Source organism: Chelmon rostratus, chromosome 8, assembly GCF_017976325.1.
Source record: "Chelmon rostratus isolate fCheRos1 chromosome 8, fCheRos1.pri, whole genome shotgun sequence".
NCBI lineage: Eukaryota > Metazoa > Chordata > Actinopteri > Chaetodontiformes > Chaetodontidae > Chelmon > Chelmon rostratus.
The window spans coordinates 27,066,127-27,093,252 of NC_055665.1; the positions used below are offsets into that span (position 1 = coordinate 27,066,127).

Here is a 27,126-nt window from a genome sequence, read left to right on the forward strand (position 1 = left end):
TCAGAAATAATATGCTGGTTCCTTTCTTATAGTCTAGAGGAGTGAATGAGTGGAGTATGGGAGGATTAGATGCTTTTGCTCTCCAGTTTAGATGGGGTTTTGATGTCTCCATGCAGTTTCCAAACATCTAAGCCATTTTGTGGTGGTGAGCTACTTTTTAAAACTGACTCTAAGTTACAGTTGGTGTTTTTAGGGGAAGGATCATTTTGCGTATGCCAATATTAGATTTGAGTAGAAGCTTAGGTTCCTTCACCGTATAAAAGATGCTTGATCAATCAGTCTATGTAAATCGCACTTTAAGTCTCTGCTGGTTCAGTCCAACAATGTATGGCTAATTTATTGTACAGTACAAAAATCTCAAGACAACGACGTCTGTCACACATCCATTGTTACTAACTGTTCAGCAACAGTATATTACTATAGCAACCAGACTATGCCCACAGTAAGGAGGCCAAACTGCATAATGTAATTCATATGTGAGAATGTCACACAAAAGTTTCCATTTTTTTTTATAAACATCTCTGTCCAAACTAAAGGGCTAAAATAAGATTAAAACAACTGAATGTCTTCTTTCTCCTCTTTCAGTCAGAAAGAAACAACAAAATGATTTATTCCGGTCATCACCAGGTTACTCTGCAGATACTGCTTTTAGATAGGACTTTAAATCCAGGGTTTTTACTTGTAATGAACAATTTCAATTATTATTAATTATTATTATATCAATACTTTTATTTAAGTACAGAGTCCGAGAGCTTCTTTCGCCTCTGACTGGACTAGAGTAGGGGGTACTCAGTCTGGCTCTTAACAATGGACTGTAACAACATGCAAACAGGGTTGCTGGTGGCTGGTTTCAGCACATGGTGAGTGGGCACAGATGCTGCAGGTTCTACCTTTGCTGCATCTATCTCTCCCCCATCACTGTCCAATAAAGGCAAAAATGAAAAAAAAAAGAAACAAAGAAAAAAACTGTAGTCCTGTAAAGTAGAAGTGGAGTAACTGGCAAACAGATCTAGTATCAGTATTTTATCCGTGTCTGGCTTTTTGCCTTTATTTGATAGTGCAGCTGGTAAGATACAGGAGAGGGAGAAGGGAGTGGGAATGACATCGAACCAACCAATGCGGAAAGCAGCCCTTGTACGAGGGGGGTACGCTCTACCAGGTGCGCTATCGACACGCCCCCCTTAGTATCAGTATTTTAAATTCAAGTCAAGTCAAATCCCTGTCGTCACGTCATAAATGTGTGTTTGAGTGTGGGTGTGTGTACCGGTGTGTGGGGGGTGTCTCTCGGGTAAGATGAGGTTCTGGAAGTTGATGATGCAGACAGCCTCGGCCCCGAGCCAGCGGTCAGACACTGCCTTGATGTAGTATTGCGAGGGCAAGGGCTCAAAGATGGGGATGGTGAACACTATGTGCTGAGGCTCTCCTGTTACCACCTGGAGGAAGGAACACACACATACACTCATAAAGGTACAGGAAAGAAGAACACACATCAATCACCATGTACTCTACGAGGAACACTGTTCTCATGCCAATCAAGATCCAAGATTTAAAAAAAAAAAACCTGTTTCTTCTGCAGGAGGAAGTACTCTGAGTGATAGATGTGATCATTGATGGGATCCTCCACCCATAACCACCATGGCTCACCCACTGACCCGTGGACCTGAATCATTGAGGGAAAGAACATTTCAATCAGAAATTCTTTTCAACAGGCAGCTGCAGTGGTATTAAATTGACGAGAGGTTACATTTTCAACCAATTCATTTCATTGTCTCATTTTGCAGATTATTGTGGAGACTGTAGAGAGGTTCTGATTCAACTCTATGGCTTCAGAGCTGGACTGAAATATATTGTTAGTCATTCAAGTAACTTTGTCCTCACAGTATGTTATTGGATATCTTTAACCTGAGGGGCTCCAATATAAAACTCCACAAAGAAATGCAAATGTAGATCATAGATGCCATCTGATAAATTTCTACAATTAATGAATGCACAATTGTTTGGCTTAAGGCTACATTACCAGCCAGGCAAAGCTGGTAGCTGCCCTCAGGCCTTCTGCTGTCTCTGAGGATATTTCATTAAACTTCTTTTGCATTTCTTTTTTCAACATACCAAAAAAAAAAAAAAATAATAATAATATACATGGGTCTTTAGGTGGCTCCTGCATTTTTTTCTTAATACTGAGGCCCTCACTTGTAAGGTGGCCCTGCTTTGAACTATTTTGGTTGATATGTAAGGGATAATGCCCGACGAGGTGTCCATTATCGGAAATGAAAGGACCACGCGGAGTCCATTCATTTCTGATAATGGACATCTCAAAGGGCATTATCCCACTTATACCATGGTCACTTACGTAAAGAAAATAAATGTTAAATCAATTATGAATACCTTAATGTTGTTTTTTACCGTTAAAATCAAGAAGCGGCTGAGCGGACTATTTAATATCTCTCGTTGTGACGCGTTGCCAAGGTAACCAACTCTGGCCACAGAACCTGCAGCTCAGTCAGCCGCAGCTCTTATCGTCGGGCATTATCCCTTACTTAACGGACACCCTGCAGCCAATCAGAATCGAGTATTCACCCAGACCATGGTATAATATGCTATATGGTGCATATTCAAATTGGTGTTTAATCAAATATCACAAACTAACATGTATTAAACTGGGAACAGGGTTATATTCCAACATAGGCACACTGGTTGGTTTCTTGGTGCTTCACTGTCTGAGAGTCAGAGTGTAAGTGTGCATTTGGCATGGCAGTCTACATGCTGCTTCCCATCTTGTTAAGAACAAAAGTTGAGGGGACTAACGGTGAATATCTGGAATTTGGGGACATGAAAAAGGTCAAATTTTAAAATGTCAACTACTCCTACAAAATATTGCAACTTCAAATTTTCAATGCAATGAACAAAATATCAGCCTTCCAAAACCACTGGCGGTTTATTATTGGACTACAATAAACAATAGTCGCAGGATTATGGCAGTATGTATCACAATGTGTCAGTGTGGTCTGTTTCCTGGGTGGCCGCTCATGTACCGGTACATGTGTCCTGGCTCTGCAGCCGGATCAGGGCTAAGCCAGCCAGTCTTCCATTACCACTCTCCCATGATTGGAGCATGCATCGCTAATCGGACATAAACATTCATCTTCATATTCAGGCCCGCTACAATGAGCTTCCTATTCCACTCAGATTCCATGACAAACACTGGACTAAGCTTCCCATGATCCCCTCCGGCCTGTCCGCCCACTGGGGTGGGACATGCCGGTGAGGCCTGGAGGCATTCTGGCTCTCAAGGACAGATGGAGATTGCATGGTTGTAAGAGGAACAAGGTAGGAGGAGCAGCTCTTCCCTCTCCATTGTGAAAGGGTGACCATGACTACACTGTCTGTGTGAGTATGCACTTGTGGTTTGTATGTGGGGGTGTTGAGCAGCAGTATCTAGCTATGTTGTGTTTTATGCAGTGGGTTATGCTGCAGGAGTGTTTTTTGAGTTGTCAGTGGACTATTTGCTCTGCTTTGACATATGATTTGCAGTGGCTCAGAGGCTGGCCTATGCACAGCTCAGCATATTGATGTGCAGAAGAAATCAGTTTATGTTGAGTTATCAGGTTATGCAGGGAATTGGACAACACAGCTACATGCGCTGTAGACATCGGGTAACTGTGAATTTGTATACATGCCACGGAAAACCAATGATCTCCACTGTGGCTCCGCCGACTTGCCAATACTCAAACCTATTGACCACATCTGGCCAATAGTTTGGGTTTTTTTTTTCTTTTTCAGTCATTTAACTTGATTTATCTTCATACAACCCAATTTTTGGAATATGTTAAAAAAACAGAAGTAAGGAGAGATCATTTGTACAGAATGATTTTTTTGTGTCACCAAACAAGAGGTCCCAGATCTCTACATTTTAAGGCATTTTTTGTCTAAACCGTCTACTGTGCTTAGCTGCAAAACATCAATTTGAGGTAATGGCAACAAATCAGGGAATCTTTATGTAGTAAAAAGTGATGTGTCACAGGAAAATCTAATAATAATAACAAAAAAATCAAATAATGAGCCAAACATCATGACAATTATGTACTTTCATTTAAAGTGTGCTGTTTCAAGCTCTGTCAAACATACAGAGAAGCAGACAGCAGCAGTATGGCGGCAAATTCCAGTACATGTCATCCATGTTTACCTGGTCATTCCAGCGAAAGTCAGGTGTGATGATGAGGCGAACGCGTAGGACGGTGCGTGTGATTGGCTGGATGCTGGCCTCCATTGTGATCGAAGGGATTTGGTGGACACACTGTTTGACTGTTAACCCAATGTTGACATGGTGCAGCATGTGACCTGGGAACAATACACCTGGCATCAACATGCTTCGGATCATAACTATAAGTAAACTGCAGTGCGTACAGATTATTCTGAGTTTCTCTTCTTAACAAAAATGTTGTTTTTATTCACTAATGAGTTCCAATCGATTCAACTTTGCTGCTCTTTTGATCACTGTTAACACTTCCTGCTGCTATTTCACATTAACAGCCTACCAGGACAGACAGGGTTTATACTCTCTGACTGGACAGCTTTTAATGTGAAACTTCTGTTGAGAAAAAAAAAAGAAATCTGGATTTTAGTTTAGAATCATTTACACAGTACTCCAATGAAACGAGGATTCAGTTGATTTTACCAATCTCATCCTTCCTCATTTCCTTCAGTTTGTCCACAGTGAGCTGCTTCTCCTCCAGGCGGTTCAGTACAACATGGCTCAGGCTGGGGAACTGGCGGAGAGGGTGGGCAAAGCCCCACAGTCGCTTGTCAATCACCTTACAGAGGGTGAGCAGTCGGTAGGTCATGGCCGGCCATCGCTTCCTCAGGGCAATCTCAAACAAAGCCCTGACAATCCGAGCGGCATTCTGTGACAAGAGCCAAAAAAGAGGCTGAATCAACATCAATCTCAGAAGTACACGTTACTGCTGCATTTGGAGACTGATTGTTTCCCCTTTCCCAAGACAGCAGTAGTTTTAACACTAAGCTTTAAGTCAGAATAAAAGAATCGAAACACATTGGCACTGGAGCAGACGAAGCAGCTGTGTAGTACATCATGCTGTATACTGGTGATTAATCATGTGAGATCAGGAGGAGGTCTGGCTGGGTTCAGATGTCCAGGTTGGCCCCAGCTGTGTGCTGATGGATTGCTCATGTCAGTTCTGGAGGAAAGGTCAGGTGGCAGTGTTGATCGCTGATAGACAGCTCAAGTCTGGTCAGGCTGTGATTGATTTGGTCAGGTGTTAATGTTATCTGATTGCCTGGTGAGGTCTGAAAGCATTCTGGATTACTGATATCTGGCTGTGCTCCGTTTGATAGCCGAGTGAGACTAAAAGCTGGACACAGGAAGGCCTGAAGTCTGGGAAAAGGGATCCTGTTAATCTTCACAGTAAAACCACGACCACTTTACTGCTGTTTTCATATTCAATGCAAAAACAACCACCAATTTTACGACCACTTATTCATTCATTTTTTTCTACTGCCAATCCAGACATCCTCCCACCCCTCAGGGTCTAAAATAAATCGTATGTCCACTGGAGGGCAAGTTGATTTTTACACTGTAAAATGTCCCATGCATCACACATCTTTGTCACTCAATAACCAAATTCATTTGATTCTAATCAAATATGCCTAAACTGTGTTACGGTTACTGTGCGTGTATGTCTTTACATTGAAAAACACATCAGATGATGTATAGTTATCCTGTTTTTTATACTCTCAAATATCAATATCACGTTTGGCCTTAAACACCCAGAACAACAACAGAAAAAAGTCTGAAAGGAAATGAGTAGAGCTTGACTTTTTCTGACTTCACTTTCACTCACTTTTTTAATAACTCTTGACCACAGTCAAGTGCAAACGCTACAGAAGCGTTTATAATTGCAGAACTACTGCAGCCATTGCCCAGTGAGAGTGTGTGTCACTTTTAGTGTCATCACAGACTATGCAGCAGACACACATCACTGCTAACAGAGCAAAGAGGGAATCTGTCTGAACTATTCCAAGTATTCAGCCACATGGAGTCAGTTACTGTGGGAAATTTTGGAAAAATGGATTTGGTGAGCAGGGAGAAGAAGCAGGAGGCAAGCAGAGGGAAACAGAGTTCAGGATTATGTGCCTGTAAATACATTCATTTCCACATTTGGAAAATCTTGTCATTTCAGGAGAAACTTGTGTTGCTTGCTTGCTGACTTGCCGTTCTCCTCATTGTAATGTTATTACGCCACAATTGGATGTAAACAAATATTTGGAAATACATAACGTAAGACTCAAAAATAACTCAAATATATTTTTAAGCTTCCGAAAAGGGAACATTTGTTGTTGTTTTTTTTCTTCTAGTCTAATAAAGTGAATATCTTGGGTTTTTGGGTGACCACTGGTCAGATCAAAACAAGCTGCTGAGTGCTGTATGTAATCATGGCCTTCAGGACATTGTGACCATTTTTCCATTACTTTCTGAAATCTTTTAAAACAAATGATTATTTGATTAGTTGAAAAAATAATGATATTAACTGATAATGAGAATGATCATTAGTTGCAATGTAATTTTTAACAGCCAAACAATGTCTATATGTCTCAGTACACACACACACCTGTAATTACTACAAGCAGCTCATTTCACATCAAAATGTACACAACATGCTGGTGACTTCATCTCCAACTGCTACAGTGACTTCATTAATTTGACTGAAAGCATTAAACTACCAATATATACACTTGTCATCTGATGCTCTGATTTACTCATATATTGTGTCTGCGGTTCCTTTTTCCTCACCTGTGCCACATACGACAGGTCTGAGATGAGGGAGAAGCTGTCCACCTCTCCTCGGCTGATGTACGTCTGAAGCAGGATGTTGATCTTGCCGTAGCTGTTCTCCACCCCACCTGCAGCCGGCAGCTCACAGTAGTTACACAGCAGCTGATCCAGCTCCTCCAACTCCTCATCACGGACCTGCCAACACACAACAACATGATTCAGTTTGTCACATTAGAATGGACTGGGTGGTGGATGAGTACGTTTCAGCTACATTCTGTGGGGATACCTATAATGAAGACTTAATAATAATCAGTTTTGCTTAGTGGGTGACAATTACAACTTTCTGAGATCTCAGTGCTGAGTGCTAGTTTACACTTCATGACCTCCCACCTTAAGCTGCTCAAACTCTTCGGCCTTGGACACAATACTGAGGATGTCCGCTTCTGTTCGCTGAGAGTTGAAATTTTCATTGAATGTCTACAGCAGGAGGGAGAAGACATATGAGTGGTTCATTGAGTTTTGATCAGGACAAGTCATTATGTCAGCTGCAGTGATATACACCATGGTGAAAACACACAAAAAATAAACAATGATGAACAAGGTTTCTTTCATTTGTAAGGTTGCGATAATGTGAGACATGAAAGATTTCTGCTTGCTGACGCGTTGAACAAATATCATTCTTTGATTGGAAGGTACAGTAACATCTAACTTGTAATGTAACAGGTGTGAACTGTGTTTGTGGCACAGTTTCTTTTAAAATGCAATTTATTTCATTGTTGTTTCTTTACTTCATTTTTGTCATCCTTATTTTGGACCCTGGGTCCAGTTGGGCAGCATTTGATTCCACAGAGAAAAATGTCCAAATGAAACATTACGCTGAGCGTCTCTTCAGATGTATGATTAGGTCAGTTCTTGTGGTATGTGACTCTTGCGTGTAGACTCTACCTCTATGGTGTTGTATCTGATGTAGAAGTGGCTGGCAGTCCTGCCCAGGTCCGTGGAGGCAAAGTAGCCAGTGCGCTCCTCAAAGCGGATCATCCTGGCCTTGTCCAGCTTCCTGCCTGCCTCCACCACCAGCTCCTTTCTATATAGCTCCAAGGAGGGATCCATCTAAAAAAAAGAAAGAAAAAAGCTTCACTCTTTGATTCACAAGTTATATTTAAGTTCATTTAACAGGTAGATCACGTACATGTTTTTACTTTTAAAATAGTCATTTCTTAAATTCCACAAATTAACTCAAAATCCTTCACCAACTGTTCTATGTATCCACATTCTTGTACATGACCTTATGGACCAATGTAAATCATTCACAATCAACCCACTGACATTGATGTTAGATTGAAAGGAGATCTTTCTTACTGTCACTCGTTTTATTTTTATTGTGACACAAATGCTTCCCCAACATAGTGAAAACGTCCTGAGGAAAACCCTGCACTGCTATGATCTTGCAAAGACAGACAGACACAGAATAAAAGAGATACACTGTGGATCACCAACCTGATAAGCCTTGTGGTTGATGCCGTATGCCAGTGGGTTGGCCCTCATGCGAACATAAAGGTAAGTATAACTGAGCCACTTCACTGCCTCCTCCACGTTGGTGACTGACCCCAGAGCAACCTGAATGCAGGAGAGAGACGAAACAGTCCTCACACAGTCACTAACAACACTGGTCTCTGTCGCCATCTAGCGAACACTTCTGGGAACTGCAATCTCAATGTCAATGGTCCACTTCCTCTGATTCAACATTCAAGATTCAAGGTTTCAAAGCACTATTAAGACTTAACATTTTATTTTATTCGACCTCTTAATCTTTATAATTACCTTGTTTATTATTTATTTTATTTTTCAGACAATTGATTTGCATGATGTGCTCTGTCTTACATGGTCTGATAAAAGCTTCTGCTGATTTCAGATTTCAGTCTATTAGTGAACTATTTACTGAATGAAATCACCAAAAAGGATCAAGACATGAGGTGACTCCTACTTTTTTTTTTTTTTTTTTACGTTAATTTGTTTTGGGAAAAACAAACACATTGCAGTTCAGCATAATGCAACTCAAAATCAGTTTCAATGCATGTTAGCACATCACTCGGAGAGGTGTTGAAAAAGAGCACGTTATTATAGCAGGTGCTGAATATAAATGAAGATTTCATAGTAGATTACACTGAAATAAAAATAACACAATGCAGATAAGAAGTGCAGAATGGTGGACATCTTATTACATCTTATATTTCCAGTTAAAACAAGTTTTTTACAGAATTTCTGATTTCCTGATGAAGTTTCAACCAAAAAAATGCATTTTAAAACCAATTCAACTGCCTTTAAGTTTTGCATCCAGTACAAGAAGACTATAGACAAATGAATACAAGTCCCTTCCAAACAGGGCTTACAGAGACTAACCTCAGCATTGAGGTTGTCGGCCAGGCTGTCCAGGAACTGACTCTCGATGGGGTTCTGCTGGGTGAGCAGGGTCAGGTAGTGGCTCAGTTTGTCATGGGAGGTGATGATGGTGCCTTCACCATACTTGTCAAACTGGGGACGACCTGCACGCCCGAAAATTTGCATGACATCCAGGATGCCCAGATCCACCAGGGCACCGCGCTTGGCATCGTAGATTTGAGTACCCTGTTACAGACACAAGAGACAGAGGTGGCTTCAGAGGACCGGAAACATGGGCAAATGCATTTATCTTTATGAATTGTTGCAGCACTTCAGTGGTATATATTACCAAAGAAACTAGCAATTAATGAAATTACCACAAGGTCTGAGAGCTCATGGCAGTCTGTCACTTAGCCTGGCTAATAATCCAGCTATTCTGACAGAGAATACAAGCAAGAAAGAAAGAACGAAGAAGAAGAAAGAAAGCAGACAAGTCAAAAAGCCGAACCTTGATGATAACTGCATGAGCTGGCAGGTTCACTCCCCAGGCCAGAGTGGCAGTACAGACCAGCACCTTGAGGTGGCCCTTGGAGAACATGCTCTCCATCAGGCTGCGGTCAGACCGCAACATGCCAGCATGGTGGATTCCAAACCCTTCTGGGAACATCTCCTTCATCTGCTTGTTTCTGGAGCGCTGAATCTGAAAGAAGTGGTTTAGAAGAGGCTAGTTTAAAAAAACAAATGATGAGTGCTTCAGGGCATGTAAGGGAAAGTAACTAGTGCTGTTTTTTGTGTCTAAAGTGGGAAATAAGCCCAGATCCAATATCATGTTGGACTGCAGAGAAAACTGTGGACTATGAGAAAAGAATCACTTCAGTCATGATTGTTGCTGTTCTTTTTCCCAGAATAACAGCAACAGTAACAGGAACGACTTGTAATAAAATGCACTCTAGAGCAAGAACATGACAATGTGCTAGTGGCTCAGAAAGTGTAGTCGAATCAAAAACTCTCTGACACAGTCTTAAATATTTCACAGGACCAGCTTCACAAAGGTATTACTGTAATAAAGTATCGCTGTAGATTCACAGAATATCTGCAGCTCAGGAACCACACACACACACACACACATGCAGATGAGAGCTGGTGACTGACAGCGGGGCTGTGACCTGGCTGGGCTTGAGGGGAGTCCTCATCACAGGGCTTTATCTCTTTCTCTGGGCATCTAAATAGAGGTCAGTTGCCACACTGCACTGCAAAGAGAAAGCCCATTACTGCCAGCAGCTGTCTGCCTCGCTCACACTGAGTGTTTGACTTGCAATGGATGTCTGGATTTGTATGCAAACCTTGCGGATAAAGGTGGAGGACAGACACAAGCAACCAAAAGCACAGCGGACAAGTGTCTGACTAAACATTAGGTAAAATGTGCCAGAAGAGCAGGTTTTCTTCCATGATGTGAAAACAATAAACCGGTTCATTCAATATTAAAAACACAGTTTAGTGTTAGCCTTTTCAGAAATTATTTCTACTGGCAAGCGGCTGTTAATTCAGTGTCAGGTAATGTTAGCCACAAACTATACTTTTTAATGGAGACAAAATAGAAACACACTGTAAAGTACAATAACCACTGACACCATGCATAAGACATTTTCTGACAAACTATTTTTTGTAATGTCGAGGGGGACACACTGAAATTGACAGACCATCTAAATTCCAAAACTCTATTTGATTAGGGTTTGAGAATGATAACAGTTTGGGTTAAAACAAGTACTTTGTTACCTTGGCTGTCCTTGTTAAAAGAACAATGTGGTTATGCAAGAAGGGTAATTTGGGCAACTAGACTTGCAGAAACTTGAAAACATTAGCCTCTCGTCCACGGGGCCTCTTCAGTGAGGTTGGTATCGCGGTCATTGGCACCACTTGGGCTGTCGGTGCTCTTGGCTGTGTGACGGCAGTCGTTCATTGGAGTCATCTAAGGCCAGTTCTGGAGTTCTCACATCCTCACAGTATTTACAGGTGACCTTGTGACAAGTCCAACGACTGCCATTTACATTTGGCCTCAGACTTGGTTGAGGTTAGAGAATGATCGTGATCATGTTTAAAAGAAATCAACATTGACCTTTGGTAGAAAATGAGAAGCTGACAGCCCATTTCCAAGTTCTAAAAAAACAGAGTAAGAACACTTCCTGATCTGCAATTGCTACAGCATACGTCTGGTTAGGCTCAGGGAAACAAGATAATTGGTTAGTCTGAGAAAGATCATGTTTTGGGTTAAAAAAAATAGTGGGAAAGGGTTAGAGAGGGTTTGCAGCTTAGGAAAAAAAACAAACAAAAAAAAACAACTTAGGTAAGATCAGGGACACTTCTTTATCAGCTAAAAAAAAAAACAGCCGGCAGGATATGACATACAAACTGTAGTGTCCTGCGTCAAAGTCAAGCAGTTGTTGACCGATTCATCCAGATTCTCCTCCTGAGGAGGAAGTCTTCCTGACAAGGTTTTTTTTTTGGCTCTGTCTCACCTTTGCTCAGACTCACATGGCAGCCAAAGGTCTTTGTCAGTTAAAGGCAAGAATAGGTCAGAGTTCAGCATTTGAATAAACTAGTGCTGTCTTTTTTTCTTGTCATATTTTATCTGTCAACAAAAGTCACTCTCGAGTATGAAATCTTTTTAGTGTTTTATCACAATTTGGCCAAATTCCCCCTACATATAGTCAGTGTTCCTATGAGCCTGTCATTATGCCGGCTTTCCCTTTTTACACTGAACAAAACGATGCTGGCATAATGCTGCCTCTGAGTGTGATGTTCATCATCAGAGAGAGAGGGGTGTGACATGAAGCCCAGACTGGAATCGGATCCAGGCCTCTGCGGTAAGGACTCAGCCTTACATGGTATGCGCTCTACCAGATGAGCTACCAGGGCCAAACTTAGAGCCCCAACATTCAGAACAGGCATGTAAAACAGTAGATGTGGTGAGATGAAACAACAGAAGACCTTCCTTGTTCAAAGCATACCAAAGACTTTAACACCTTCTACACAAGTCTAGCATATTCCCTCTTCTCATTAGTATTGAAGCGGCAGTGTATTTGTTATGCTGGTACCCTTCCACTTCCAGTTCCACTGTTTTTGCAGTGATTTTTTTCAGATGACAATCCCATAAAAAATGACGCGACAGAACAAAAAGCAGTCCTGCTATGTCCATCTAAAGCCATACACGTCTGAACAGGGCAAACTGTGGTCTGGTGGGACTCCTCAGGGCCAGGTTGTGCACTGTGCTGTTGAGATCCATGTGAGCTGGGGAGGGTAGGTAATTGAAATGCTACGGCTGAGGCTTAGCTTTGAGGTGTCAGAGTGTGTTACAGCCATGCTTCCAGCATCTAATCTAAGGTGAGTTAGCCCTGATGTCTGCTGTGCCATGGCTGTATTTGAGATGGCAGTGACCTAAGCTCCTGATCAGGTCCCATTAGGGCCTGGTGCTCACTGCTGCTCCTGCTGCAGAGCTCACTCTGCCCACAGACAGCCAGCTGCCAACTCCACTCACCATCTATCACTGTTGTGACTCTGTAAAGAGCATCAGTGAACACCAGAGCTGAAATAAACCATTCAAGAGGTTGTCAAATCTTCTCTAAGGACCACTAAACAGAGGTAGGTGTAACTAACTGGTTTCACATTTCTGATGTTTGAATTTGAGCACTCATAGATCTCTGATCCTTTCAGTAACAGTGTGCAGGACAGAAGCAAATTATTTTTAGGAATGTGGAAGCATCAGTATTTCTTTCAGTAAATTACAGCTTCAGACTGCATAGTGACAAATCAAGCAAAGCAAGAATGTGGGAAATGGTAGATATGCTAGATGACTTCTGTCTCATGGCATCAACACCAACACCATCTGTCATGAGCACCAAAACTATTCACTCACTCTGTTAAACTGAGGCAGGATGGTTAATTGTTGATTTCATTCAGTGGCCCTTGATAGTCATATAGTTGCTCAGAGAGGCTGGCTGTTCATGCTGGATAAGCAGGAGAGAGTGGGAGAACGAGTTTCCACTCACACCATCTCTACTCCACTTTTCTATCACGGTCTGCCTCAATCTCTTAATATTTCATACTGTTGTACCTCAATCTAGTGGAGATATTTTCTAAATATACTGCAAATCATTGTCAGCAGTGCAAAACTTCACAGAAACTCATTTTTACAATTTAGTGAGCCGTTTTTCCTGAACTACAGATGTAGTAAATGAGCTCAGCCTCAGTTAGTTTATCTGGTTTGCATTAAGCATGACTCTGAAAAGCAACAAAACACAAAAGAAATGGCTGTCTGTTGCTGTAACTGTGCATTCTAACCATCGCTATCTATACATGAGGAAAAAATAGCTAATAGCTAATAGCTAATAGCTTGCCTCAGGGCTCCATTATTGGCCCCAAATTGTTTATTCTTTTTATAAATGACATTTGTCATGTTTCTAACAAGTTAAATGTATCATGTTTGCTGATGACACAAATTTGTACTCCTCAGGTGAAAATTCAGAAGAACTTCTGCACACTGTTGAACAAGAACTTGGAGTGTTCAAAACTTGGTTTGATGTCAATAAATTATCTGTTAATATAAAGAAAACTACATTTATGATATTTGGAAGCCAATCTGAAAGTAATATTAAATTAAAAATCTCTAACATTGAAATAGGAAGGATTTGGGAGACCAAATTTCTCAGAGTTGTGATCGATCATAAACTAAACTGGGAAAAACATGTTGAGTATGTTTAAGGGAAAATCTCAAAATCAATTGCAATCATGTACAAAACCAAAGATATGCTAAATTATAAAAGTTTATATTTAATTTACTGTCCTCTGATAATTTCTTATTTAACTTATTATGTGGAATTATGGGGATCTACATTTAAAACTACAAGTGATAAAACTGTGTGACAACAAAAACGAGCCATACGCATCATAAACAAAGCTGCTTATTATGATTATTTTTAAATTCTCATGTTTTCAAGTTTAGAGACTTGGCTTATCATAGAAAAAAAAAACACTACCAGACAGTGTGCGTAAGTTTTTCATAGTGTCTGAGAGGAAATATGAGTTGAGAGATGGAAACAAATTTGTGTTACAAAAAGCTAAAAAAGAGGTTAAAAGAAGATGTATTTCTTTTAAAGGGGTTCAGCTGTGGATTAGTGCTGATCTCAAACTCAAGCAATGTACTTCTTTTGTTATGTTCAAAAAATCATGATGTGGATTTATATTTAGGAGTTATGGCTGTAATTGAAAAAAGGGGAAAAGAGATATGTATGTGCACGAGTATATATATGTATATATATATATATATATTTTTTTTTTTTTTCTTTCCACTTGACAGCATGAATTGTGTAGCTTAAGATCCATAGTAGGCGGGCTTTAATAAGCTTTGCTTCTGCCTGAGCCTTTTTCAGTCAAAATTGTTTTTGTGGTTCTTTTTTCTTTTGATGTTTTGAAGTGTATATATGACTGAAATAAAACTAAACTAAACTAAAAGTCTCTAATGTAGTCAGCTCAACATAAAGATGATGGTAAAGTTAAATGGGGCCTCTGCAGCTATGAGAAATCAATGTGGGAGATCTTCGGTAGTTTCTCACCTATTAAACTAAACATGTCTACACTATTGGTGAAGACAGATAATAATATAAGAGACCTACATCACAAGTGAACTGATCCACTTGAATGATATTGCAGCAGACTGGATGCAGCCTTTAGTTAAAATGTAAAAATGCTGTTTGACTGGTTCGTCCCTGAAGAAGAGCCACGGATGTCTCCTAACGACCAACGTCCACAACACACTGCTGTGTCGTGTCCTGGCTCCTTCACAGCTGTCAGATATGATCTACTGTCACTGAAGTCAGTGTCCAGAGGAAATTTAGCAAATGATCTCACTCGCACCTCTTCTCTCCTCTCTGTAGTTTATGTTGTTTGTTTACGTCACTTCTGCGAAGTCTGTCAAACAGAAGAGGGGATGTTATGGTTTTCTCATGTTAATATACAGATAGAGATTTTTTACAGATGCTGTGCTCTGTACAGCCACAAAGCATTTGTCACCAGCATGATCAGAAATGAGCTGCGAAGTTGTTTTCAACTTGCCTGTAAAGCTCGAAACAATCTGTCAAAACATCTTTAAACAATGGAAATGTGTCTGCTCAACAACAAACTGCTTTTAAAATGCTCCACATTTACACTGCGCAGTCGTATCTAATGAAAAATACTTGGAAAGCTGAACACAGGTGTAACATGTGAAGTAGTGATGGAGATCATATTTGTTCGTGTGTGTTTGTTGATCCGTTTGTCCATTTGTGAAAAGAAAAAAAAAAAGCCAGTGCATGACACCAGCCCTTTGTTCTTCAACATGGTGGGCAGAACGGCAGAACAGTTAACACACTAATCAGCCGTTTTAATGCTGATGACTAAGCAATTAAAGAGGAAAATGCACTTGCTATTCACTGCCATGATAAAATGCGAGGCCGCTCCCTGAGGCTATCAGACTGCGGATTAGCTGCGATACTGAAATAGTCAGACTGGATGGAGAGGTATCCAGCTTTCTACACACTCTCCCACTATTTCACAAAGTAGTGTTTCTATTTAAGGCAGCCATTTTTGTGATAGGTGTGTTTGTCACTCCACTGTGTCACTCCTATTTTCCTCCAGCCTTTGAGTTGCAGCTCATTGTTGTTGATCAGTGTACTGGGGAGCGGGTTTGGCACGGTGACAGACTGTCATGAATCTGACACAATGAAAGGACCCGCAGCGGACCAGACTTGTAAAAATAGCGCCAATGAAAGCAAACGGAGACATTAATGAGCCCACTCGGGTGTTGCTGTGGAGTCCCTGGAGGCTTTGCACTCGCAGGCATCAGTGTGTCTGCATCGGTGTATCTTGTCAAACAAAATGACATGAAAGCCGCACATTTGAAGACCACAGAGCTGGAGAGTCGAAAGAGAAACTCGTCTTCACAAGAAAAGTGAAGGTGTATCAGTACACTTGTACTGTCTATCTCTAGCTTTCCAGCAGATAACATTAATCTAACACTCTTTTTTAAGCAAATTGCATCCCGACTTTAACATACAGCACGACTGGCCACCATTGCAGGCACACATTAGCGCTAAAGGTGCTACTTCATAGCTCTCAATAACCAATGATAGGTCTGTATATCATCTGTGTAATAGACTCATGGGACCACAAGGTGTCTCTTACCCTCCACAGTAGAGTTCCTTTCTCATCTCTAACCAGTCACATGGTTTCATCTCTGAGAAGTGGATATTTAAAAAAATGAGGGCGACAAGGGGAGGTGAAGGAAAGAGAAGGGAGAGGAGGGTAGAGGCTGGACTGTCAGAGTTGGAGCAAATGGAAAGTCAAACAGGCTCTTGAACAAAACACTCTCTGAGGAGAGCTTTAGGCAGAGGTTCCCTGCACACGGGTTGGGGCAATATGATGTGCTTTACAACCTCATCGTTAAACATTTGTGGCCTCAAATCCATGTTTATTCTGACTCATATGTCTAGCTTTAGCTATAATAATTTAATGCCTCATTAATGCTAACAAGAGCTGGACTTCAGGCCCAATGAATAACTGAGTTAAAACGTCTTTCATCATCCACATGCAAAACGTCAAATGTCAACAAATCTCATGTGCTTAAGAAAACCAACGGTGAATCCTTGAAACAGGGTCTGATATATCTTATTTCTCTGAGCCATAGAGATCCATTGTTGTTCAAATACAACAACCCCGATTCCAAAAAAGTGGGGATGCAGTGAAAAACATAAATGAAACTGAATGGGATCATATTCTAATCCTTTTTGACATATACTCAATTGAAAACAGTGCAAAGACAATATACCTCATGACCTCATCAACAAGTCCAAACTAGTCAGGACAGGAGCACCAAAAGCCTGGGAAAGTTGTGGAACGCTCCAAAAACACCTGTTTGGATCATTCCACAGGTAAACAGGTTGATTGGTAGCAGGTGATAGTATCATGATTGGGTATGTAACATCCTCAAAAGGCTCAGTTGTTCACAAGTGAGGATGGAGCGAGGTTCACCACTTTGTGAAATACATAACTGTATGAAGGAGAGAAGTACGTGGGCTCAAGAACACTTCATTAAATTGTTGTTGGTAAACACAGCTCATTTGCAAATGATTGAATTCTGTTTTTATTTACGTTTTACACAACTTCCAACTTTTTTGGAATTAGGGTGAATTAAAAACAAATCAGAGAGCGACACTGTTGCACTAGCTGACATGTTCCTTCATGACACAGAGGATAATAATAATAATAATAATAATAATAATAATAATAATAATAATAATAATAATAATAATAATAATAATAATAATAGAATGTCTGTATAGCATTGTTAGAAACATGACATCATCTTGCAATTTACAAAATTGTGACTGATATTTTTCACCATTCTCTCACATTTTTATTGACCACAAGATTAATCAAGACAGTGGCAGACTAATCAATAATGAAAATAAAATAAATATATATGAAAATAAAAGTCAGTTGAAGCCATAGTTTTGAAGATCTTTGGTTTTGATTTAAATTTAAATTTTTTTTTTTTGCCTCTTTAAGCATTGAACATTGAACTGAATTCAACATGCACCACAAACACCACTGGCCCCCACTGGGTACAGTGTAATGTACTAATGTGTTAATGTTCAGTAATCACACAACCATTACTGCAAATGTTGTCTTTATTTCATGACATTTGAATTTTAAATGAATTTTATTGTATTTATGCTTATAAAAACAAAATCTGTGTGGCTACGGGCTGTGTTATAATGAACAGGCCCTTGTGCTAAAATAACAAACAATGCTACAACATGAAGTAATTGTCCATACTGAGTAAAAGTTCCCATGTGAGTTTATTGTGTTTCTTAAAACAGGCCATGGGCTAGAACCAGCGCTGGTTTGTGCTGACCAGAAAACTTTGCTGACCTTAACAACATCTAATCAATCAGCCGCAGTACTCTGAGCAGTATTTTCTCTGTGTTCTAAAGATAATTGTATATGAGGGAGGTATTACAACCCAAGAATGTGAACTGTTCTCCTTTCACAGTTTTCATTATAATACAACCTATAAATGTGGACACTTGTGCTCAACAGGCAAGACTGTAGTGTAAAATGTTCTTTTGTAGAGTGTTTTCTCAGTGTTTCTCAATCATTTTACTCAGCTGCACTTCAGCTCACCAAAAACTGTATTTAACAAGAATTGATTCAAGTGGGTGAATTAAGATATCTAAGCTTGATTGACAGCCTCTGCAACCCCACGAGATTAAGCCAATTAAATAACATTAGGAGAGAGAAAAATATAGTGGAATCACTTCTGACTTTTAAAGCTGGATAAATAAACGCTAAATTATATGACTGACCTTAGAGGTGCTTTATTTCACTGCATATGCATATTAGAGATTAAAAACACCTATAAATATTAATGTGGGGCAATTTCCAGAGTGCAAATAGGCAGTGCATTATCTCTGTGTGGGCTTAGAGTGGAATCAGCCTGATGCCTCTTTCTTCGCCAGAGCAGGCCAAACTGACAAACACTCAAAGACGGACTAATGGAGTGGATAATACTCATTATGCTGGGACACTGGTGGAAGAGCTTGTAGTAAATTAATGCACAGTTTGTGCATACGCAACAATATTATTTCATGTATGCATACTGTTGAAAAAGTTGCACAGTTGCATTTTAAGTAGTTTCAAAGACTAACCTGGCCACAACACATCATTTTTAGTCGCCAAACATCATCTCTTGTCTCTTTTTCCAGTTTTAGAAAGCATGAAAAATGATCTGATTTGTATACATATCCTATTTAAATGGAGGGGAGATTAGAGGCGCATCAATCTCAGCTCAGCCGCAGGGAACGAAGGAAAAGGTTACTAAATTTATCACTCTGCCTTCTGTTGCAGAGATTTAAATATGGGGGTTGGAGTCTGACTGTCCATCCTCTGAGGGAGAATATAGCTCCACCTCTGTGCACTCTCACAGCACAGAGACCATTAACTGCACGCATGCATGCACACGCACGCACACACGCACACGCACACACACACTGTCATACCTGCCCACATGAGCAATACAGTAACAGAAAGCTCCACCCAAACAGATACTATGTGGTTCTGAGCGTAAATGTGCAGAAGTTCAATTCAACTTTATTTCAGACTCACACGTTTATATGAAAATAAGTAAAAAAAATTGTGTAAAGATGTGAAACAGGTTAGCCACAGAAACTCAATAAATACAATAAAAAAGAATCATTTTTATTGTTTGTATTTCATACCTAAATATACGGCTTTACCTTTCATTTTGTCGCTGTCCTCATGGCGTGTCAAAAGTTCTACACTGTATATGAGATGTGTGCAAATGCTTTTGTTGTAGTTCCAAAATGCAAAAAAGCGGCACCGCAAATTTACATCGCACACATTGCTGCAAAATAAGTCGGGCTAAAAGCTTGGCAACTTAGTGTCTACCTCTGTGGCTAGCTGGCAAGCTAACAACTAAAACACGGGAATGTTGGGAACACGTTAGCACTAGCCAAGCCACAATAGCTGTTGCTTGTAGAGTGCTACTTAGCATGCCAGTGAACTCGGTTTCTAAGCAGACAATAAGTTAAAAGCGTATTCAAGAAATGCAGTTTGGTGTTTCTCTGGATACAAGCCATGAATGTTTGGGGAGCAGTTTGTACTCAACAGAGGACAGTAATGTGAAACAGGTTTATTGTAATGTAAGAGTGGATTGTGGAACAAAGCTAATCGGCTACAACAGCTTCAGGTCAGTCCTGTCAGGACGGTTTGCTAATGAAGCAGACATAACTAAAGTTATGGCTCCTTGGAGGTGAGTTGGGCATTGGTGTTGGTTGGTTTATTGATGGGATGATTACATTAATATAAACTGACCACTACAATAATGTAATGTGTGGTGTGACCGAGTCGTTTGCGTTCCTACCTGATAGCTGTGTTTTTGTTGTTGTTTTTGCCTTGATTTACTTTTTTGCTTGTACAATCTTGTTTTTGCATGTTCTTGTCTTGCCTTTCTGAAAAGCATTGCCTCTTATTGTTTTTTCTCAGATCTCAGTTTGGTAACCAGACTTATATCCGTTAACCTGTGATTAGTTTGGCCCCAGCACTAGAACATTCAACACTGCATAGCTCATCATATACTGTGTTGGTTTTAATCATACACATACAGGTATATGATTCAAAGCTACTACAAAAACTGTCTTGTCTAACCATTGCTAACAGGATGAGGAAGTGATTAACAGATGAGTAAAGGAGAACAATGTTGCTAAACACTGTTAAGAAGCTGAAATCGCTGAAATAAGACATTGATGACTTTTATACTTTCAAAGAGGATTTGAACACAGATCACTGAAAGCTTTTCTACCTGTTTCTCACACTGGCCATAGTCGGGACCTTGGTCTGGCTGAAAGAAGCATGTTTCTCCCTGGTTCTTCGCCATCTCAATCAGCCCCATGGCCGTCTTCACCGTGGCATTACGAGCATGGACAAACACCATCACCTGAGACGCACCAAGATACAAAGTGAGGAGCTTCACAACATCAAGAAAACACATAATTCCACAAAGAAGCCGGTACAGCAACTGTCTAACGTGTACAATTTCATGTCAACTGGCTCAACACAAGGCCATAACGGCTGATTCAAAGCATTTACACATTCAGTGAGCCCTGTGACTGCATGAAAGCATCTGCATTCATTATGTTTTTTTCACTGATTCATTCAGGTATTTCCCTTTCTTCCCTTGCTTCCAGTCCAGTCCCCGTTCTGTCCAAACACACATTTACATTTTATCTGAAGCTGATGTGAGGCTTCAGCAATCTGAGTTACAAAAATAAAGTGAACTTACAGTATCCCTTAATATACTGACCACACATGAGCTTTTTAACCCCTTATTTAGAGATACTACAAAACATCAAAAATTATGTAACAGGTGGAACAACAGTCTATATTGACTGTACATTTGATATGAATCCATTGTGGAAAAATGATGGAAACTCCTCCTTTAGTGTAACTATTCCTTATTTTACCTGTAAGTAGCCATGAAAGACCCATAATTGTGTAAGATTTTAGTAGGGAAATATATTATTAGACCAAACAATATTGCATGACTGCACACACACGCAACAACCAGCTGTGTGTGTGCTCACACACAGTGGGTCCGAAGAGACTGCTGCAGCAATTGTTATTTGTTGAAGGTGTTTTATCAGCACCACTGAGCTGTGTGGAGGCATTGTCGGCAGTAACCGCCGGCTTCTCAGCTTATTAAACTTCTTTCTGGCAGAGCGCTTCTCACCAGGAGGGCGGTGGGAAAATCATAAAGGAAATTTCATCCATCAGATCCTCCCAGATGAAATTAATATATGTCACAGCCACTTCTTGACAATTTAATATTGTGTGAGGAAGAGGCCTCCCCGGCTGAGCAGTGGCCTCGGCAGCCTCGACCTACGAGCTGGACTAGGCCATTGTGTCGTTTGACCACAGAGATAAAAAAGTTGTCAGTGGTGCAGTAGAATTAAGTTGGTTCACAAGTTCTCAAGGGCCACAGCAAGACTCTTATTAAGTGTGTCTCTGAGGGAGATAATGAGCAAGAGAGAGAGTAAAAAAGCAAGAAACGGGGTGTGTGTAAGTGTGTGCACTGGCAATAAAATGATGCAGACAGGATAACAACTGTGCTCAATAGGGAGCTCAACTCCTGTAGCAGATGGGAGCTAAACGGTAAAGTCTGAATTCACAACTCTCACGTTCCCAAAAGGCATTCTGAGGCTGCAGAGTGGAAGCAGAATGAGTGGAGGGTGGTGGTTGGTGGATGGGGGAAGGAAGGGGAGGGTAACACTGGGGGAGATAAGGACTTCGGAGACTTCAGATAGCAGGTGTTCATTCCAAAGGGTTCACAAAAATATTTACTGCAGGAGTTGCTATTCATGAAAAAGTTCAGAGAAACACTTTCAAGGGATTCTTTAAGTTCAAGTTCTCGTCCAAACATTTCACAGTGACAGTTTTACTGGAGTCATAAAGAAGTATGATTGTGATGATGGGGGGAAAATAATTAGACTGAACACTTGTAAAATGAAAACTGTTTGAAAACTTCCCTCTGAAGGTAAGGTCACAGTTCCTACAATAGAATACCACGGGCATACATGAACTCAAACATCTGAGTTCAACACCAGGGTAACAAAGGGGTCAGAGGCCACCAGGAAAAACAACCAGAGATGAAATGCTCCGAGCTTTAGACAAGGTGTACATCATGGTGTCATGGTGTATAAAGTGATTTAAATCTTGTAATTTATTTGGTTTGGGAAAGTTTACACTCCAGCAACTCAAGTCAAATTAGAGTTAGATTGTGTTACACTTGCAAACATCAGTTATTCCTCATCTTAAAAGTATTTCCTCTTGTATAAGTAAAGAATCTGAACAAAATACATTGTCATCAGCATAAATCAAACCACTGTGGTGCTTGTCAAAGTATCCAAACCATCCAATGATGATGATGATGATGATGTTATGTTTGGAGAATAAGAATAAGATTTTAATGACATTTTTAGAAATAATTACTATTTTTACAATAGTTGGACTAACTCGCTCATGCCTGCAATACACAAACAATTCTTTTTATTTCCATGTCTTCTATGGATCGTCAGCTGGACATGCAGCTTTAGCCTCATTCTTTTAGTACTAACTTGTGTATGTAGTCATCACGTGCATATCTAACACCACTTTAAAGGCTTTCCCTTTGAAAACATATCAGCTGGAAGCATTAAAAAGTCAGCTGGACATGGAATTTCAACAAACTCACACCAGCAGGTTAGCATTGGCACTAGCTTACATTCACTAAATGCAGATGACATTTGACTTGTCAAAATCCACAGCTGTCAGCTAGAAATTAGAAGCGTGCTGTACTTCTGAGAGGTAAAGCTGCCAATGTTAAACCTGTAAACTGCATATGTGCCATGTAGGAAAGGAAAGCTTCACAGGCGTAGCAATAGAAAATTCCATTCTTGCCACTATATTTGCAACCATCTTTGTGGAAGAAAGATTGCATGCCCATTCTTAAACTTGTGATTGGCTCAGTTGTTTGTCCTGGTGCTGTCACTGTCAAAACAGACCTATTACATCACTGAAAAAAAACATCTGAGATTTGAGTGGCAAAGCCGTCTGAAAACACGTTTTTTGTAGGGTTTGCTGTACCAAAAACATAAAAACCATAGATTAAAAGAGATGATATTGTTAGCAGGGATTGTGTTGACCAAATATCTTCCGGAATTGCCTGATTTCTTTTGACAATGATGGGAAAATCTGAACAGTAGTACTGACTGATCAGGAGCTTTGTTACATGGTGCAACAGCAATTACCTTATAAGACTTAGAGTGTTCACATATCCAAATTATGTGACAACTTATTGTGTATATTAACAATGTGGGAGGTGTTTTTTTATGTTGTATACATTTCTGACCTTCTTATTTAGAAAAGAAAAAGGCTCTATGCCCAAAGTCGAACTCTAACTTCATTCTCTCAGCTTCTGCACACGAGAGGAACAATCAGGTTCTGCTTCTTTGTCGAGTGTCAGCGGGCAGAGGAGACGAAGAAATGGTGGAGAAGAGAAAATGTCACGGTTCACCATGTGTAGAGGAAAGCTCAAGATCGACAACAGTACAATGCCAGGACATGAAAGTTCAGTCTTTTTGGTAATTGTTTTAGATCTTGATGAGTTTATTGTCGTTATGAGGCAGGATGCTAGCCAGCTAACGCTAGCTTAAGTAAGTTAGGCTGGCAGCTTATGCTAATATTGAGTGGAGTCCTGTGTTATTTCGTTGAGCTATAGTTGTGAAGCCCTCCAGCATGATGAACTGGATACCAGTTAGTTGGTAAGCATGGTAACTAACAATGCAAATAAACTCGTCTGCAAGATCCAAAGCGACTTAAAAAATGAGTAACCTTGCCTGCCATTTGTACTGCAGTTCTTCACAACAACATCAATAAAATCCTTAATATGCCTTGTAATGACTTGTGACAATGTCTCAAAATTCTGTGAAAATGAAAATCTCTGCACAATCTCAACTACACTTTAGAAGCACTAAGCCTTAACGGTAATTAAATAGCGTGCATTTGAGTTGATGGGGTCTTAATTACATAAACACTAATTTCATTCATCCGTTTATCTTTAGTCTTTTCCTCCATAAGATATATTTCAGTGCATCAGACTCAACATTTCTGATATGAAACAAAATCTAATAATGCCTTTATGCTGATCTGCTACACTTATGTGCTGGGACAATTCCTATAGTAGATGAATGTAGCACACGATATGTAAATGCCATACTTCTTTGTCAAGAGAATATAAAAAAAAATCCTCATACCTGTCCCACTTTTTGTGGAATAAAGGCCTGGTTAGATTTATTACAGTAGCTGCTTGCTGTCTAACCCAAAGGAAACCTAAACTAATGGTTCCTGGAATAATGCATTTAACAACCAACCATATTCCTGGATACATGTTTTGCAGGGTTCAATCATGCAGAGGAGCCCTTACCTGATGACCAGCTTTAACCTGCTCTAGAACTTTGTTGTAACAAACCTCCTCCATGTCATGAAGCTGCTGGATCTGAACGAGACACAAAATCACAATGAGCAATTTAACTTTGCAATAAAAGAAACTAACTTCTGCAATGTTTAACTCTCAAATGTAACTGATGAATCTCAGGCACACACAGTTGTAACCTACATACTGTCCAGACTCTGGTCTTCAAATGTAAACTTTTAACACTCTACAACTAAACCTCTGCTGAGAGTAACCAATGATAATAACCACAGTAATAAAGGTGGACAGGCTGTCGTTCTGATTGAGCAATGGCAGTTTTACTTGAAACACAGCGAAAACAAATCATGATGCCTATGCATGTAAAAGTTATAGGTTTATACACTCAAATCATCTTTGCTTGTTTACCTTGTTAGTGGTTTTGATACCAACAAAGGTCTGTCCAAGGGGCACCGGTCTGAAGCGACTGTCAAAAAAAAACAGGCCAATGTAAGGGTTGACATGGAGGAAGCCGGCCACGTCCAGGTAGTTGGGCAGGGTGGCTGACAGTCCCAGGATCCTGATCATACTCTGGGTGGACTCCACCTGCGATCACAACAAAACAGCGTCACAGCTACATCAATCTCTGTCCCACGCATTAGGCAGAAGAAAAAGTTGCAATAGAAGGCAATCTGTTCCTGAAATGACCATGACTTACTGACTTGTGGGTCAGGATATAAGAAGGCAATGTGTGCAATCGTGAAGGAAAAGTACTGAACATGGATAGAGGATTGAAGTGACACGTAGTGAAGTACTTACATCTATTATACACCACCATTAAACACAAATACGTAAATTCTAATTATCATGAATTACATATATGTACTAGGATTGTGCCAATCCGATGACCACAAATTGCAGTTGCCTGTGCAAATGATAAGATTTTCTATTTAATCGTAGGCCAATTAATGTATTCTTCAGCATATCAGAATGTTAATCATTATGCTGTGGTAATTCACCACAAATATGAAAAAACTCATCAAATGAAAACCCTGCCAGAAAAGAGGGAGTGATTATGTCCTTATCCTCTCCTGCTCCACCATGTCCTCAGCCCCGGCTGTCTCATGTGTCAACGGCTCAAACTAGTGTGGCTATCAGCACGTTGGTGTGTGTGTGTGTGTGTGTGTGTGTGTGTGTGTGTGTGTTTATGATGTTTGTTTTTATGTGTGCCCATCTTACAGCCCTGCCCATGTTACTACTTTTTTCACCTTCTTCTTCTTCTGAATTTCCAGGGTAGAGACACCTCAGTCAAAAAATCTGGGGTTTAGTTACTCTTTGATAAGGAAAATATTGATTAGATCATCTGCAGCAGTCCTCTCACAGCAGAACTGATAGGCAAGTCTCCCCATTAAGAGAGACTCATTTCCACACTTCCACACTACATCAGGCAGGATCTAATGTAAATCATTATTTTGGGCTCTCCCTTTGCGGCACCCCTGCACACACATCCACACACACAAGTTCATACAGTGAAAACCAGAAACTTTGGTGCTTTGCCTCACACTTGTGCATTGCTACACATCTTTGAAATTGTTGTATGTTACACATCCTATGTGCTCTACTTTTAACTGCATTTTCTTACTACTATCCAGTGGGTTTTATTTTCCATCTCATGCTATGTGTTGTCTTTAGTTTAATCCTTATTTTACTTTTTTTTACTAATGTTATCAAGTATTGTTTATTCTCCATCTTTTTTTGCACACATTCTCTGTCCCTGTTTTTATGTCCATTCTATGTCCTTTCATGTGAAGCACTTGGTGCATGTGATTTCTTTGCTGTAAAGCACTTTGAGATGCATTTCTTGTATGGAAGGTGCAATACAAATACAAATACAAGAATGTTTAGCATAAATATTATTATTGCAGGGGCCGGTAGAGGTAGAGTGAAATGTCTCTAAATCAGTGAGAATAATTTGCTTGGGTGGATGACAGGTGGATGATTTATGCATGCATATGGAGATTCAGATGACAGGAGGAGGAGCCGATCCTCACATCACTGGGGCTTTAGGAGAAAGAATCGAGGGAAGGGGGTTTCACGAGATGAAGACATTAATAAACTGAAAATGAACATGTTGATTTAAGATGCTAAAAACAAGCCAGATGGATGATGGGTGGGGCACATATCAGGACTCCTTTCAGAAAGACAAGGACAAATTTAACAAAGAACCAAAAGTCATCATTCCTAAATGTGAATCCTCATATTAACTTGAAAGATCCAAAAGGCAGTAGAAACATTTCTTCAGTCAGAAACCGTAGTTACAATTGTAATTGTCAAAGTCCAAGCACAACTTTTACAGCCATAAAGAACGTTTTTTTTATTAAATATGCTTATCTTTCACACT

The 27,126-nt window shown here is 40.1% G+C and overlaps 1 protein-coding gene across 1 annotated transcript in view; it reads right to left on the reverse strand.

Annotated features, from left to right (window-relative positions):
• Positions 1-27,126, reverse strand: part of ascc3 (activating signal cointegrator 1 complex subunit 3) — a 150,088-nt gene that overhangs the window by 40,510 nt on the left and 82,452 nt on the right. The window contains exons 12-24 of the mRNA XM_041942373.1: positions 25,155-25,331; positions 24,741-24,812; positions 20,583-20,717; positions 9,678-9,869; positions 9,191-9,415; positions 8,288-8,407; positions 7,736-7,900; positions 7,181-7,267; positions 6,809-6,985; positions 4,676-4,901; positions 4,184-4,338; positions 1,562-1,660; positions 1,265-1,433 (exon numbers count right to left, since the gene is read on the reverse strand). Of these exons, the coding sequence (XP_041798307.1) occupies positions 1,265-1,433; positions 1,562-1,660; positions 4,184-4,338; positions 4,676-4,901; positions 6,809-6,985; positions 7,181-7,267; positions 7,736-7,900; positions 8,288-8,407; positions 9,191-9,415; positions 9,678-9,869; positions 20,583-20,717; positions 24,741-24,812; positions 25,155-25,331 (1,999 nt within the window). The remainder of the gene's footprint in view (positions 1-1,264; positions 1,434-1,561; positions 1,661-4,183; positions 4,339-4,675; positions 4,902-6,808; positions 6,986-7,180; positions 7,268-7,735; positions 7,901-8,287; positions 8,408-9,190; positions 9,416-9,677; positions 9,870-20,582; positions 20,718-24,740; positions 24,813-25,154; positions 25,332-27,126) is intronic.